General features: G+C 43.9%; 1 protein-coding gene across 4 annotated transcripts in view; it reads left to right on the top strand.

Annotated features, from left to right (window-relative positions):
- The window catches only part of ACBD4 (acyl-CoA binding domain containing 4), a 52,473-nt gene that overhangs the window by 16,187 nt on the left and 18,607 nt on the right, over positions 1-17,679 (top strand). Inside the window, exons 2-6 of one of the 4 annotated variants that reach the window (XM_061591125.1) lie at positions 12,915-13,206; positions 14,659-14,757; positions 15,331-15,462; positions 16,057-16,177; positions 17,346-17,430. In XM_061591125.1, coding sequence (XP_061447109.1) covers positions 15,381-15,462; positions 16,057-16,177; positions 17,346-17,430 — 288 coding nt within the window. In that variant the 5' untranslated portion in view covers positions 12,915-13,206; positions 14,659-14,757; positions 15,331-15,380. The other 3 variants (XM_061591124.1, XM_061591122.1, XM_061591126.1) reach the window with 3 other exon arrangements.

Raw genomic sequence — 17,679 nt, 5'->3', positions numbered from 1 at the left:
GCACCTCTTTAGTTTTAGACATTTATTTCCCTTTGAGTTCCATCTGGAACATATATTCTTCTGATCTGTGATTCTGACAAGAGTGAAGGATTTAAGAGGAAATGCTGAAGGAAAGGGGCTGGAAGAGTTTTGTTTGAAGAATCCTGGTGGTTATTTCAGAAGGCAACAGTACAAAGTAGGACTTGGGTGGGCAACTGAATTGTTTTAACTGGGACCATGTTTTCAACAGAGACCCAGTGACATTGTCTGTGCCCATGGCTGCAGTCCCAGAGCCAGAAATGCAGGTAAAGGGCTTTAAAAAAAACTGTTCCCACAATGCTCTACTTTTATGGTATTTGTTTCACCACAATCAAATCTAAAGAGACAAGTCTAGCTATGTAATGTATGAAGTATACAGATACATAGGTTTCTTCCTTTGTGAAGATCTCATTCTGTTAGCATGGCAACTTAAAAGCACACAGTTTGGGTTTTCAGACCAGCTTACTTTAAAAAGGGAGATTTAAATTATCTGTTTTTTCAAAGGAAATAGTTTTCTTACTGCCTCTTTCCACTGGATATGTTATTCCACCCACACGGAATTATATACTGTATTGAGTCTCTTTCTCAGATAAGCAAAATTCAGACTCTAGTTGGGCCCCACTGCACATTGTACTTTGCACTCCACTCCGCAAATCCTAAGTCTGGATTTCTACCAGAGCTTCACATCCTCCAATTAAGCAAGCAGGGAGACAGGGGCACAAACAGTTATCATTCTGAAGACTTGTTTTCTACTGATTTAATTTCTGCATCTCAGTTACCCAGTGTTCCTATTAACCCTGAGAAAGAGGGCAAAAACCTAAGTATTCTCAAGCTTATTTTTGCTGTTTTTCTTATCCCATCTGTAGCTACAAAGGCTTCACATCCTCCTGTTAGCGCTGTTGACCAGAGCAAAGGACTGATGAGAATTCTCAGCCCGTGCTCTGGTTTCCCTGCCCCCTCTACTATCCCCATCCCCCCCGCAAGGCTCCCATAGCAGCTTCTTTTTTCTATATTCCCTCTTACCAGCCCAACATTGGCTGCACAAGCCTCCCTAAATACAAAACCCATCCCCCCTCCCTCTCCCCCCTCTCCCCCTCTCCCCCTCCCTCTCTCTCTCTCTCTTTCTCTGCCCGAGCCAGCCACCAACCTACACCTACTGCCCTGCAGCCTTCTCAGTCAAAACGCAGCCAAACCGCCTTCTGACTCAAAATGCAAAGACTCCTCCTACCGCCTTCTGATTCCAGACGCCAAAGCTCCTCCTCCCGCCCAACGACCTTCTCAGTCAGACACAAAGACTCCTCCTACCGCCTTCTGATTCAACACGCCAAAGCTCCTCCTCCTCCCAACGGCCTTCTGATTCAAAACGCCGAGGTGCTCTAGCGGCCTCGATAGACACCGCAGGCACAGACTGCCTCTCGGTGGGAGGAGCGGCCGCTGTCACGCAAAAGCCGGAGATCCACGGCTTCAAAGCAACTATTGCCGGATGCCGGAGACGGCCCCCTTTTGCCAGAGACTCCGGCAGAAAACCGGAGACCTGGCAACCCTAAGGGAGAAGGACACAGAAGCAACTAACTGAGAAGTCTGGAAAAAGTGAAGTGAATTGGTGGCTCATGAGAGATGTGAACAGAGGGTGTGGAGGACTACAAGAACTCAAGAACTGGTAGCAGCTATGATCTCAATTGAAGATACTCTAAATGAGTGATAGGCCTTGCCCGCCTGGGTTAGCCGGGAACTTAATTTTCAGCCTGCCACGACTTCGATCCATGTAAGAGCCTGCTGGATCAGGCCATCTTGTCTAGCATTCTGTTCTCACAGGGGTCAACAGCGAGGGGAACATTACTTATACTTTGTCACCCTTGCCAAGCCCAACACTTGACCTCAGTGCAGAAACACTTGCTTCAGATGGAACAGCGAGGCATTTTCTCCAAGCTCTTGTATGACCGTTTAGGCAGTGATAGCGTATAAGCGCCTCAACTACTCCCTGCAAGGTTTGCAGCGGCAGTCGGATAATGGAGTCGATTTGAAGGCTCTTTTGTTTCCCGCGCCAGCATCTAGCCAATCACTATGCGGCTGGAGGTCATGTGACACAAAACTCGGCCACCGTCGTGGGTGCAGTCTCTTTCCCCCTCTTCATATACGCACTCTCTTTTCAAGGACCTCAGTTAATATCTTCTACTCAGTTGGGAATAAGAGCCGGATAAAGGTTTCTCTCAGAACCCCTCCCCAGTTCCGAGCCGATTTAACCATTTTGCCTCTTTTACTGTGCCTTATTTTAAGCGAGCCAGCTGCTTCCAGACGATTACAGCTCACACTCTATTTTTTATGATGCTATGTATCACAACGTGAAACCTTCAATTCCAGGGTTTAATTGTTAACTTCTTTCTTCAGTTCTCCAGGGAAAAGAGTAAAGTGCGTCCCACCGCATCAGGTCCGTGATATCAGGTCCATCAAACAAACAAAGGCTAGCCCTATCTCTTCTACATTCCCAGCAGACAGAACTGCTATTATAAATCCTAAATACTTCACATTGGCGGGGAGAGGAATTCAAACTCCCTTTCGCTAGGCTGGGGTGGGAGCGGAGTAGGAACAGGTCTCCCTCCCACCCAGCTCTCCTGGAGCAGCCATCCTCCCACTTCCGTCCACCGACAGGGTGCAATGGGATCTTCCGAGGCGAGGAGGGGTTAGGACTGAGCCAGCCCAGATGTGATGGCATGGGACCCGATCCAGGCTGGATCTCCCCCCCTCCCCAGTTTTTGTGAGCAGCAGGACTGTGGATGCAGTGGGGGTCCGCCACTCCACCAACCCCACCAGTGGGGGATGATGACGCTGAAGTTGGTTCCTAGTTCCCAGTTCCTTATTTGCTTGAAAGTTCAAAACGCTAAAAAAGAAGAAAAGTTGACAGCTACAGCAACTTCAAGCCAAACGTAACATGTCTCTGAACCCCAAAATATATGTTGGGGTACCCTGTATGATATATCACTGTGATCGGGGGACTCTCCCCATCAAGAATAACAATACAGTTATGCAATCAAAATAATCAGGCTTCTGATATTATCATAAATACATAATGATGTCATAAAATCATTAATAAAATAACTAGGGGTGCCCACCCCAAAATCTGCTCTGGGCTAGGACAAATCATATACCCCAGGAAAGGGGAGGGTGTCCTCTACGAGATGCCACTGCATCCTGCCTAGCCCAGAGCGTCTGCTAGGCGCAGGGCATGGAGGTGGGCATCTATGCAAAACCAAAGCAGAGAAAAACATACAGGAAAAAATAAGGAACTGGGAGTGCCCACCCCAAAATCTGCTCTGGGCCAGGACAAATCATATACCTCAGGAAAAAATATGGTGTACTCTATGAGATGCATGTTTTCCCAGCTAAAGATATAATTTGGGGTGACCACTACAAAATCTTCTGTGGGCTATAAAAAATCATTCACTTGAGCAAAGTGAATAGTGTCCTCCGCGAGATGCCTCCCTCATCCAGATTTTTTCGATGAGCTTATGAAGTTGTTGTGTAAGTTCAGGCCCATCTTCGTTAAAGACTTCAGCAGGAATCCCATCAGGTCCACTAGCTTTGTTATTCGTCATTTGATTAATGGCTTTACTGACTTCATCCAAATTAGGGGATACTGCAAGCTCATCTCTAATTTGTTGTTGTGGGATTTGCGAGAAGACCTCATCAGCCACAATAGAGTTACGATTAAGGAGGTCGTGGTAATGCTCTTTCCAACGCAGTGCAATAGACTCTTTGTCCTTTAGAAGTTTGGTACCATCCATTGAACATAAGGGATTTGTACCATAATTTGTTGGTCCGTAGATGGCCTTTGTGGCATTAAAAAAGCCCCGTGCATCATGAACATCTGCAAAATGCAGATTTCTTGAGCTTTCTTTATCCACCAGGTATTGTTAAGTTCTCTAGTTCTTCTTAGGACCTCAGCCTTTGCACTGGCATAGATTTTTTTCTTAGCAGCACAGTTAATGTCTTTTTGCCATATCTGGAAGGCTTTCCTTTTCTTGTCAATGATATGTTCTATCTCACTATCATTCTCATCAAACAAGTCCTGATGTTTCTTAGTTTGGTATCCAATAGTTTGTTCACATGCTGCAATAATGGAAGTCTTCAGTTTCATCCAGTGTTCCTCAACGTTTTCAGGGAGTTCCGTAGGTAGATGTTTCTTGAGAGTCGTTTGAAAGCAAGCTCGCTTAATAGGATCTTGAAGGGTGTGGATGTTCATTTTACGCCTTGGTTTTCTTCCTTGGAGCCTACGTTGAGGAACAATATTAATGGCCATAGTGGATTGAATTAATCGGTGATATGTCCAGCAGTCATCGGCACTCATCATGGCCCTGGTGAGGAGTACATCATGGCGATCTCTGGCACGGACAATTATGTAATCCAGGAGATGCCAGCACTTTGACCGAGGGTGCTTTCATGATGTTTTAAATGTTTCTTCATGATGTTTCTTTCTGGCAAAAGAGTGTGTTTGTGATAACAAGATTATGCTCTGCACATTTAGTCAGAAGTAGAATTCCATTCAGGTTGCTATTGCCAACTCCTTTCCCAATGGTTTCTGGCCATAAATCAAAATCACGGTCAACTCTTGCATTGAAATTGCCCAGGAGGATAATTTTGCCCTCCTTAGGTATCTCTGATAAGATGGTATCCAGCTGGGTATAAAAATTTTCCTTGATGTCTTCATCAGCATCTAATGTTGGTGCATAAGCACTTAGAATAGTTGCCTGCTGGTTTTTGGTGAGTTTTAATTGGAGAGTTGAGAGTCGTTCATTAATGCCAGTAGGAACTTCTGACAAGATCATTTTTAATAGCAAAGCCTACTCCATGTATTCGTTGTTCTTGTTCAGGCAGTCCTTTCCAGAAGAAGGTGTAACCTCCTTTTTCTTCCTTCAATTGTCCCTCTCTTGCTCTTCGAGTTTCTTGGAGTGCTGCTATGTCAATATCAAAACGTCTCAACTCCCTTGCGATGATGGCAGTCCTGCGTTCAGGACGTTCACTATCTGTATTGTCCAGCAATGTCCGTATATTCCACGTTCCAAAGTTCATTTGTCTTTTGCGACTGCTAAGTGGTGACCCCTCTGGACACAGTGATCCAGTCAGGGAGAGAGATGAGGCAGACTATGTTTAGGGTACCTTTTCTAGCCCCTTCCCCATATGGGGTGAGCAGAGTGGATCCTGAATAGGACTGCTCAGTCATGGATACAGATGCCGAACAACTCAACTGCCTCAGTCCTTGAGCCAGGACAACTGAGTCTGTATCCACCGCCCATGTGCCGGTCCATGACTAGGGGCTTCCAGATTTCACAGTCCTGCCCCCGTTGCCATTCGCTGATCACCATGGGGCTTTTGGTTAGGTTTGGTTGGAAGATGCCTGTGCGTGAATTTGTTTTATGTGGGGAGATCGGTGCACGACGATCAACACACAATCTTGACAGAAAAAGGCTTTGATCTAATGGCATGGATACCATGACGATTAGAAGTCTTTTATCTGCTGCAGCCTTCATTCGCCTTCACAGCCGTTGTAACATACACATTGTTATCCTCCGCCTGTTCTGCCATTGAGGACTTTCTTGGATCGTTCTTTGTCTGGTTCCTTGTAATGTTCCTCCCCCTGCACCACCTGTGATACTCCCACCTGTGGCTACCACCAGGGAGAAATGTAGTTTTTATTTTTCTTTAGCGCACCCTAGGACAGATCTCACAAGATCCCACTGCTAGGCAGCAGCACCAGTCACTCCCTGTAAACTATACTGCTAGAGACTTCGCCTTAGTCTCCCTATGGCTTATTACTTTGTGTATGGGTGCCCTTGCTGTCCACAACCCCCTTGTATCTTTGTCTATAAAGCATACAATCCTGGGATGCTCTGGATACTTGACGATGTTACAATATCTCCCTTCACCGCTGCCACAATTTATTTGATACAGTTTCCCTCCAGCCTTGGTATTGTAACTTTGTATTTTAACTCTGCTGTTCACCGCCCAGAGAGCTATTCGCTATGGGCGGTCTATAAATAAAATAAAATAAATAAATAAATAAATAAATAATTACCCTGCCCTCTCTTTTGGTCTGTGTATCCCCAGCCAAGGATCAGGCTTTTGGTAAACCAATAAAAGTATTTATTTGATAACACCAGGAAATAACAAGATTATTTTAGGAATGTTCAACAAGCGTATGGTTTCATATAGTGTCACTCTTTATGTTTCCAGTCATATATATTCTGCCTAAATACCAGCCAAATATAATCCAACCCATAACCAACTCCAATCCACACTCCACAACCAATCGCCAACAACTCCCCCCAAAACAGAACCCTGAACCAACTGTCATCCTCTCATTTATACCTTCAGCCACTCAAACACTCAGCCAATCATCATACAGCATTCTCCACATTCTAGCCCATGTACTCCCCCCTCTCACTCAGTCACTTACCATTATTATCACTTAATAAACCTGCACTTACCATATTTACAGATATTAAAATACAGGGACATCACATTCCTGTCCCTTGACCTTACCGCCATGGGTGACCCTGCTGGGAGTACATGACTCCCGACAGCATCGCTCACAAGGTTCATTGGAACACGCAAGCCCACTCACCACTGCAAGGTGACGATCCAGCGAGGGGCAAAAGTACTATGATGTGAGAACAGCTGTCCTTGGAAGGTCCAGCAGGTTGCTGATCCCTTAAACATTTAAAGCGATTCCAGAGGGCTACCAGAATATCTTGGCTTCATCCAGGTACAGATTCCAAAGATCTTACAGCATAAAAAATGTATCAATTTATAATTGGGAAAAATCAAAAGCAAACCTGCACAACTTACAAGCAGCCAGAGTGTCCACATTGTGTACTGTGAGCTCTTGGGCGCTTCACTGTCAGACACAGTATGTCCTTGAATACCAGTTGCTGGGAATCACAACTGAATAGAATCCTGTTCTCAGGTTCTGTGATTGGGCTTCCCATAGGCATCTGGTTGACCATTGTGAGAACAGAATGATGAACTATGATGGGCCTTTGGTGTGATCCAGCAGACTGTTCTTATGGTAACATCCCTGTTTTGCAATCTTAGGCATGCAACAAGCAATACCAGAAGACTTACTGAGTGTCTGTCTTTGGCCACTCAGATGCACCCTGGTAATTTCACAATGTTAATCCAAGCGAGGGCTCTTCCCAAGAACCTACATTCAATACCAGTGCTCAGCTTTTAGCTTGTGAAATAAGAGAACAAACAAACATAGAATACCTCTTGGCATGTACTTGACATGCCTTTACTTCCGCTTAGAGTACTCCCAGGCACCTGCCATGCATATCTGGGATTATGTTGAAGGCTTAGCTTGAGGTGAGATGGTGTGGCTTCCAAGCTGCACCATTTGGTTTGTTTTAGAAATGAGCCAATGTCACATTAACTCTTAACATTATGGTGGAATCTTCAATTCCACTTTAAAATAATCAAAACCTGATTGAGATGTTGCATCTTCAAAGGGCCCCAAGCGTGTTTCCTTTCTGAACACACTTCCCTGCAAGACAAATAGAGCAAAATATTATATTACAATAATTTATCACCTTTAAACCAAATGTTACCAAAGGAACGTATGACATAACTAAAGACAATCCACTAAAACACAGAAAAACACCATTAGAGAATAAATACAAGTGAGCCCACATGATAAAAAAACCCCACACTTGAAATCTGTTGTAAATTGTATAAATTCATCAGGGGCTCACAATATCCATTAAACCAGGCATAACTAGAACTCTGAAAGCATGGCTGTAACAGAACTGTGAGTGGAAGAATGACTGACAAAGGGGAGTGTGAAGGAATGCTGGGTAAAGTTAGAATGAGTGGCTAGTAGAGTCAGTTGGAAAATGACAGTTAAGGGAGAGTTGGATGAAGAAATATTTGAGGCAAAGCGGGGAATGAGATGACGGAAAGAATGGAAGCATAATAAAAGTTATGATGGCTGTATAGAGGAAAAAGTTATATTAGGTTATGATATTCAAATTCTTACTCACTGTTCTGTACCTGTTCTAGATAATTATGTTCCCTAAATATATATATGTTAGCAGTTTTAGCTAGCTGTGCTGTTCTGGGTGTAGTCACCCCATGTGCCTTGTGTGGATATACTCAAGCATATAGAGAGGGAGTTCCCTGCTCTCTGTAATTCAGTAGGTGGTGGCAGCCGGTATTACGACCACCATTAAGGCTACATTCACACCATACATTTATTCCACTATTATTCCACTTTAAACAGTCATGGCATTCCCTAAAGAATTCTGGGACGTGTCGTTTGTGAAAGAATGTTGAGAGGAGATGCCCTATTCCCCTCACAGAGCTGCAAATATCAGAGTGGTTTAACAGTCAGTCCCTCTTCCCAGAAAACCCAAGTATGGTAGCTCTGTGAGGGGAATAAATATCTCCTAACATCTTAGCACCCTTTCACAAACTACTCTTCCCAGGATTCTTTGGGGGAAGCCATGACTGTTTAAAGTGGAATAATAGTGGAATAAGTATGGTATGAATGTGCCTTAAGAGAAGCTTGGATTCAGTGGACTAGCTGAGTGACTTACCAAATGACCTCCAGGGACCAAGGTCTTGTAGGGGCCCCAGGATTGTCACTTAATATTTCTCGCATCCCCCTCCAACAATTTGAACTAATGCCACAATACTATATTTTCATAATGCACTCACACGCATCTCAAAAACTAGCCTAACTCCTTCATGTCTAATCTTGTCATCATAATTTCTTATCGTGGTCTTCTTCATGTCATCCATAGCTAGTTCAAGTCACCACAAATCCTAATATGTCACTAGCTGACCTTATGAAAGGTGACAGGCATATATTGATGCACATTTGGTATTTTGGTGATAACTGGGTAAGGCTAACAATAAATTAAAATGCAAAATGAAATGAATGCTACACAATTGTATGTGTGTGAGTGTGATGTTCCTGCTTATATTGTAAATATGGTAAGTGCTGGTTATATAGAAGACATATGGTAAGTGGAGTGAAAGAGGAGGGGGAGCATATGAGCTGTAGAATGCTGGATGATTGGCTGAGCGTTTGAATGGCTGGGGGTATAAATGGAAGAATGACAGTTGAATCAGGGAGGTGGATGTTGGAGTGTGGTGGATGTGGAGGTTTGGTGGAGGTTTGTGGTGAATTGGGAGGTGGATGTTGGAAAGAGGTGGAAGATGGAGGGTCGGTGTTGTTGTTGAGAGTGAGTCGGAGTTCTGAGGCAATTAGTAAGAAGTCAAGTACATAACAGAATATAGATGAAACCATAAGCTTGTCAACAAAGTAATTAAGTAATCTTGTTATTTCTAATACTAAATAAATATTTCTTGGTTAAACAAAAGCCTGATTCCTTCAGCTGGGATACACATACCAGGGGGAATAGCAAAGTAACCAAGGCTGAACAGTTTGTATCGAATGGTGGCAGCGGCGGATCGGAGGAAAGTGTATCCAGTCCCACAGAGAAACCCAGGGCTGTATGCTTCAGTGCAAGAGGCTGTAGGGGGGGTTGGGAATTACCTATACCCATAGACACAAGGTATCGAGATAGCCTGGCAGAGACTAAGGCACAGTCTAAAGGTTATAAGAGATACAGAGTGTTGGGTAGTAAGGCCTAGCAGTGGGATCTTTTGAGATCGGTGCTAGGGCTGTAAAGGGTAAGAAAACCTGATGTTCCTGTCTGCTGGTAGCCACAAGTGAGAGCTTCACAGGTGGTGCCGGGGGAGGACGTCACAGTGAGAAAGAATGTCATGTCCAAAATGGTAGCTATCTAAAATAGCTGAAATGAAATAATAGTGCCAGAACTAACTGTACCAGGAAATGGAGCAGTACCCTTCCAAACAAAGTTGTGCTAGAATACTTATGTATTATGTAATGCTGATGTGGGTCTATGTCTTTTCTGCCAGTCATGTTAGTCTAGCATATGATTCATCCTTTCCCCCCCCCTCAGAACACTGTAGCCGTAATATAGTTCTTCTCCCTTACCAAATATTTTCTTGCCATAATAATATCTTCTCTGTTTTATACAAAGTAAGGAGTCTTCCAAAAACTCAGTGCTGTCCAAGATGTAAGAAAATTTCATCTGGGATAAAAAGAATTGTGCTCCACAAAAATCCTGCAAAGAGCTGAAAACTGTCTTTAAATCATGTATCATTTTCTGATACTCATGTAGTCTGATGGCAGATTAGTCCAGGAGGTTGATATTAATCTGGCTTCAGATTCCTCAGATGGCAGAAGCTGATGCATGATCTGAAATGAAGGAAGGAAGGAAGGAAGGAAAGTCCATCCTAGTTCAAGCAATGGGAGGATGTGAAAGTCATAATAAAGGTCACCTCAAACACCAAATAGCCCCAAAACCTTTTCATCATCTGCCACAAAGATCTGTCTTGATAGTGTTAAGTCTTGATCTGACAGTTAACTGCCTCTCTCTTAGCCAAGACTTGGAGTTTATCCTGATTGTGACATCATATATGACATCAGAATGAAATGCTTGCATTCAGCCTAGGTTATCTCCATGTCAACAGTAGTGGCTAGTAAACCTCTGCAACTAGGAAAATATCAACCACCTTCCCCAGGAACTTTGATGTTTGATCTGATAACCTAGTTCTGAAGAACAATTTTAGGATAACCTGAAAGCCTCCTTCCAGTGTTAAACAAAACCCAAGTCCCAGTTGATCCAATGAAATGTGTAATCTCACTTTTGTTTATAAATGCTCAAGTGTGAGTCCATTTTTACAAAAAGGATGAACCGGTTGTCAGGATCAACCTTTGACCTAACAACCTGATCTGAATATTTCTCTCTATATTTTCTCAAGTCCTTCATTGGGGAATGGCTCTTATAATATGCAAGTCCATCAGTTATTTAAAAAATGTCTGTGGTTTTTAATCTCAGATTATACTGCAGCATTTAATGTAACCCACTTCTATGGAACATCTGGCTTTAGGCTATAGTCCAAATCTCCAACTGAAACAAAGTAAATGTGCATCTTTCCCGCATACATCCTTTTTTTACCTAGTCTCTCCCTCTCTGTAAACTCTGTAGGAAAGAGATGGTCAGTTGTCTATCTGGAAAAAATAGCAGCATAATGAGTTTTCTTACAAAGCAATGTGGATTTAAACAAGCACAATAATCTCTTGAGATTCTAGAGGGCTTTTATTGGTTTGGCAGCATTAGGGAATGTGCTATGTACCGTTTATATGGAATGCTGGCAGGGGAGGTGGTGGCTGTTCTTTCAAGAGAGTTGGCTGAATTCAGGTCTAAATGAACCATGACAACATCTTCTCTGGAGCTCATTGTATGTTTATGAACAGGCTGCACTCAATGATGAGGGACTGCACATGCCCAAAGGCACTTTTCTTTATCATAGCATTGCAATTTTTAATTTATTATTAATTATTTAGATTTTTATCCCAACCTTCCTCCCAAAGGAACCCACAGTAGCAAAGCAATAAAAAACAACACAAAGATTTTAAAAACAATAACATATCATCACAGCTAAATAATTTCAAGATTGCCAGGAACAATATTTTTCACCTGTCAAATGTTTGGATGAATAAAAATGTTTTAAATTCTGCCTAAATATTAATAATGCACATCACCAGGAGGAAGGGCATTCTGTAAGTGGGAAACTGCTGTTGAGAAGGGTTCTGTTGTAGGGTCAGCACCAACCAGGCGACACCCAAAAATAGTTAAGTAGAGGAAGACAGAATGAAATTCTGTATACACAAGGGCCCCCAGAATGTGATGTTTTGAAAGGATGCCCAAGTTAAAAAAAGTTTAAGAACAACTGCATGAGAGTATATTCATTACATACATAATATCTGTCATTTATAGGGAAGATTTGCCTCCACCATGGGCTGAGCAAGTTCCACGCAGAAGTAAACAGTGTGCTCTGCTGCCTAGTAGGCAGAAGCCAAAGGATGGCAACAGGGAAGATTGTTGCTAGGGGAAAGGAACATAGCTCAGTGGTGGAGCATCTGCTTTGCATTTAGAAGGTCTTGGGTTAAAGACCTGTCATCTCCAGGTAGCAATAATAATAAAGACAGCAAGTGGCCACCATGAATGGGAGTCAAGCTTATCTCCCATTCAAAAGCATTGCTCGTCATCTACTGCTTAAGTGTGTCTACAGGCCTGTTGGAGGGCAGTGGGCGAGTGTGGTGACTATCACCATGGTTGCCACAAGCAGAATTGGGCCCTGTCCTGGGGGGGGCATTGCTGGCTCCATACCAAGAACCCTCCAAGTCTGGCACTGGCTCTGTTTTCACTTAATGGCTACCTGTTAGGATTGCTATTCCCTTGACTACAGTGGTCTAAGCAGAATATGTTATGAAGTAACTATTTTTTTAACTATCAGTTTTGAAGAAAATGCTTGCTCTATTACTACTTTCCTTTAGGGATATTAACTCAGAATAACAACCATTTCATACCCTACTTTCTCCCAAATGTAACAAAATGCAAATAATTATGCACCTTATGTATTTGGAGAACTGTGGTTTTTAAAATCTAAAGATTGTCTTCAAATCATGCAAAGCAAATGTTTTGATGCAATCCCTAGCCTGACCCAGACCACAGATGAAAAGTGACAGCAGGTGGAAAGTTACACAGTGTAAGAAATTGAAGGAAATTTGCACATACCCAGAAGCACCCGGCCTCAAAGACTGAAATCCTAACCATGTCTACTCAGAAGTAAGCCCCATAGAAGTAAGCCCCATTAAATTCAATGGGGCTTACTCCCAGATGAGTAAGTTTAGGATTGCAGGCAAGTCCTCAAATACAGGCTGTAGGTCTGTCTTCCTGACACATATTTAAATCCTTCTGGTCTCATTTAGAAATTAACCTTTTGAAGAATTCCTCTTCCTGCAGGTGGCGCTGACATACAACATGAAATGCTATAACGCGGCAAAAAAAGAGTATTTCTAAACATAAGGACGGGGGTGGACGAGTCGCTGCCTATTAGCCGAGTCGCGAGGCGTAGAACTCGAAGCAGCGCGGTGATTGGTTGAGACGCGCTTTCACCATGATACAGGCAATGTGGGCTGGACTTAGAAGGTCAAAAGTAAAACAGCTGCTGGTTGCAAAAATAAACAAGACATTGGCAAACCCGGTGCCCGGGCAAAGAGCGAAGTGAGTGGAGCGCTTCCGCGGGCTGCGCAAGGTAAGGCTGGAAAGAGGCTGTTTTACAAAGAACGTGGAATAACTGGTGCGGGCGACACTTGGGACAATAGATTCTGGCAGGGCTTGAGTTCCTCAACACTCCTCGAAAATGAACCACCGGATTCTGTGCAAGGATCCCCAGACGGGCATTAGATGTTGGATTGGGTTCATGATCAAGATGGATAGTTGGCAGTCTCTGTGGCAGGTCAATAAAGGTAAGGGACAGACATATTATCACAGAGAAAGAGATAACCAGAAAAGAAGAGCACAGAAGAGCAGCCTCAGGCCTGCTCAGAAATAAGGGGCTGTAGGCAGGGCGATGGAGGCTTAGATATTAGGATCAGCACTGGGATGAACAGGCATCAGATCATTGGGGGACATTGTGGAAGGAGGAACAAAATGATTGCAATGTGGGAGTGATTTGTCAGGCTGACAGAAGAGTAAAAGGTACTGGAGTAAACTGGCATTGGGGAGGAGTGGGATAAGGAACTGGAGGGGAGAGAATGAAAGAGCCTTGGTGTCTTGTGCACTGTGACAGCAAATACAAGAATATATGGAGGCCACACTTGTCATAGGTCTCAGCTTTAGACTCAAAGGGATTGGCTGAGGTAGGAGGGCAAGGGGCAACCATGTTGGCACTGGGGCATAATGATGGAAACAATGGAAACTGGACAAGGGAGGTGGGGGCTTCCACAAGGAGGAAGACAGCAAAGTGTGTTAGTCATGGAACACCAGAATATAGAATGCATGGGGAAGGCAAGCAAAAGCATTTAGCACTGGGGGCAGAAACCAGGTTCCCAGCATGTGATATAAACTTATGAGTGCCACAAGCAAGAAAGAGTATAGGGAAGCACCCACTTGCTAGAAGGGTAAATTTTAGGTACATTATGGGGCAAATGTAATAAACAGTTGGCAATGGCCTTGGGTGATCTGGGATGTGTAGGGTATCTACAGTTTCTCTCTCTCTCAATATTAGTGGGAGATTCCTTCTGAATGCAAATATATTATAAGCTACCTTGAGGCTCAGAGGCAGCATGCCACTGAACATCAATTGCTGAAAAACCAGTTGCTGGAGAGAGCTATTACCTTTATACCTTGATTGTGAGCTTTCCATAGGCATCTGGGGGGCCACTGTGGGTAGTGGTGTCAGCTCTACACTGAGACAGCAGTGCCGGTAGGGGCTGGAAATTCCTGGGTAGTTATCAGGGCGGGAAAGTCCTTAGCTGGCAGTCTGTCGTAAATCTGCCAGGCTAACGAGGATGAAGCATGATAAGGGCAAGGCCCGTCCTAAGCTTACGTGCCAAGCCAGAAGTCCAGAAGCGAGGTCAGTAGAGATCCGGGTTCAATTGCCAACGGATCAGTCCAAAATAAGATTCAGGGAAACTAGAAACACACGAAGCCACGCCTGATGTTGTAGTCAGCAACAAGCTGAACCCAAGGTTTGACTTTTAAGGAGCAGGTTTGTCAGCAGGTGTGAGCCATCAGCGTTTTGGCCTTAAGTGGACAGGCCTGCCCCTCTTCTGCCTGACCTTCTGCTGTCTACGTTCTGCAGGTGAGGGGAGATGTATTCTGTTCGCTGTCTGCATCTGGCTGAAGGGTTTCAGCTGTGTCTGGGGTGCTCTGCAGCTGAGGGGGAGAAGGAGCTGGGTTCTCAGGAGTTTTCTCCGTTTCTCCTTCTGGGTCTGCTGCTTCTGGGTCTGCTGCTTCTGGGTCTGCTGCTTCTGGGTCTGCTGCTTCTGGGTCTGCTGCTTCTGGGTCTGCTGCTTCTGGGTCTGCTGCTTCTGGGTCTGCTGCTTCTGGGTCTGCTGCTGTTACTCCTGAGTCATCCTCGTCTGATGAGTCCTCTGACAGGGCCATGACAAGTGGGATGGTGGACCTGAGAGGCTTCGCTCTGATCCAGCAGGGCTCTTCTTGAATACCAGCTTCAGAGAAGGGATTTGCCTCTGGAGTACAGAGGAAGATTAAATCCCCCCTCTCCTCCTGATAATTATCTGGGGCAAGCAGGTCACCACAACACACTGGGCAGGGAGGATAAATGTTGAAATAATGAGCTGGATTTCCTTGCCCTTCCAATCTCCTTTTGAGAGCCTGAATTAAATCCATCTCTTTACCTCTCTTCCACCAGAACCCTCACCTTTCAGTGACACCTGTGTTTCTCTTCCAAACTTGGTACCAATGAGGATGAAGGAAGAAGAGCCAGATTACCAGAAGCAGTTTGAAGCAGCCGTCAATGTCATCCAAGGCTTGCCCAAGAACGGTGAGAGTCTGTTCGATGATGCTTCCAAGTTATTTGCCTTACCTACTCAACAGACCCCTGACATCAAGGTCCTGAAGCTTAGTTGTAGAGACATGAGGAGTTTTAAAAAAGAGAGAGAAAAACTGTGATTCTCAAAAGATTGAATTCTGACTGATTCTTAGTTCTAAGACTGCAGAATTCCCTTATAGATATGTGGAATACAACCCATCTTGGGAAGGCAGGGGTATGATGAACTAACGATAGCTGGCTGAACTAGTGGAAATACCAAAAACCATACCTCTAATGTGCCTCCATTTTGCTTACAAACCTTCTCTGAGCACTGGCTTGAAAGCCATTGTATTGGCTTCTCATTTCTTAAGATTTAGCATCCTCAGTTTGAAATTCCCTGGAGTAACAATTCTGTAAACAATAGTCTCTGCCATCTCAGTTTAATGGGTTGCGACCTGCTTTTGCCTGCAAAGCTATTCCAGGACTGAAATCAGATCAGGTAACTGATTGTGTGGGTACCTTAAAAATGTGATACTGGTACCTACAAATTTTAATTATTTTTGCTATGGATGATTTTGACCACCTGACTTTTCCCACTTCTCTCAGGATCCTACCGACCGTCTTATGAAGAAATGCTACGCTTCTATAGCTACTACAAGCAAGCAACGGTGGGTCAATGCCAGATCCCAAGGCCAGGGTTTTGGGACCCTATTGGCAGATATAAATGGTAAGAAAGGGCAATGCCAACTTCTTCGTTCATAAATAAGTGAAGCACTGCCTCTAATGAGGCTTCATTTAAACTAGAACTCAGCTAGAGTTTAGCCCCTGCTCTTGTTTTAATAACTGGGCTCAGCCTTTGAGCGCTGGTGCAAAATACTGCTTCTTTTCTGATGGGCATCGAAAGGCATAAGTATATCTAACCAATATTGCTTCATTAGGGTGTGACAGAATTACGCCCAGTTCTCTATGCTGACCTCTAAAGACTTACATGTTCAGAGATCCAGTTGTCTGAGACTCTACTTCACCCTGTATTGGCCTGTGTGCTGGTTGCATTCTCATTGCAAGAGACTAAACTACAAAAGTGAGAAGCAGGGCTTTCACTGCAGTGGTCTCTAGGCTATGGAATAATCTGCATTTAGTCATGAGATCTTGAGATCCTCCGTGGCGCAGAATGGTAAGCGGCGGTAACGCAGCCAAAGCTCTGCTCACGGCCAGAGTTCGATTCCAATGGAAGGAGGAAGTCGAGTCTCCAGTAAAAGGGGTCGAGGTCCACTCAGCCTTCCATCCATCCATGGTCAGTAAAATGAGTACCCGGCATACACTGGGGGGTAAAGAAAGGCCGGGGAAGGAACTGGCAATCCCACCCCATATATACGGTCTGCCTAGTAAACGTCACAAGACATCTCCCTAAGAGTCGGAAACGACTCCCACTACAAGTGCGGGGACACCTTTACCTTTTTTAGTCATGAGGAGGAGCTAATCTTGGACTGTTTCCCTTAAGAATTGTTAAGAATTTTTTCAAGAGACGTTTGTTTGATTTAATAGCTTTTGAGCTGTCTTTATAGTGATCATTTGCCATTTAGTTTTATTATTTTTATCTTATTTTGTCGTTTTTAATTTGTGTGTGTGTGTCTTAGGATATTTGGAAAAGTAGTCTGTAAGTATTTTGAATCAATTAAAAAAAGTAAAAATACTCTTGAGTATGTTTAGATTGTTGTTCACCCTTCACTGAGTAATTTCAGTCAATCTTTCCATGTACAATGAATAATGGATAAGTCAGGAAGAGCTTCAAGTCTAGAATAACTGACTTTCAGGCAAGTTTGGAATCTGGCAGCTTTCTTTTCAAAAATTAAGCACCTGTCCCCAGGTAAGAGGTTATGTTTGGGTTTTGATAGGGATGCATGGAATAGCTTGGGAAAGATGACCAAAAAGGAAGCTATGGCAGCGTATATCGCAGAGATGAAGAAGGCAGCTCAGAAGGTAGGAAATGGGGGAACACCCTCCTCATTCAGGCCTGGTTTGTAGCACTATCTGCTTGGGTCGCCATGGAAACTCATTAGAGTGAAGAGCAGCAATATGGGAAGGCCACAACTCAACAGGAACCCTCCTAAGGAATGCATGTCAGAAAAAGTAGGATGACAAAATCACAATGAAAGCACCTCAGGGCTTGGGCTTCAACAAAAATATGTGTGGGTCAGGGATTGAGAATCCTTTGGCTCTCAAATGAAG

Source organism: Rhineura floridana, chromosome 11, assembly GCF_030035675.1.
Source record: "Rhineura floridana isolate rRhiFlo1 chromosome 11, rRhiFlo1.hap2, whole genome shotgun sequence".
NCBI lineage: Eukaryota > Metazoa > Chordata > Lepidosauria > Squamata > Rhineuridae > Rhineura > Rhineura floridana.
The sequence above is the reverse complement of the archived record's forward strand: the minus strand, read 5'-3'. Positions and strand labels throughout refer to the sequence as shown.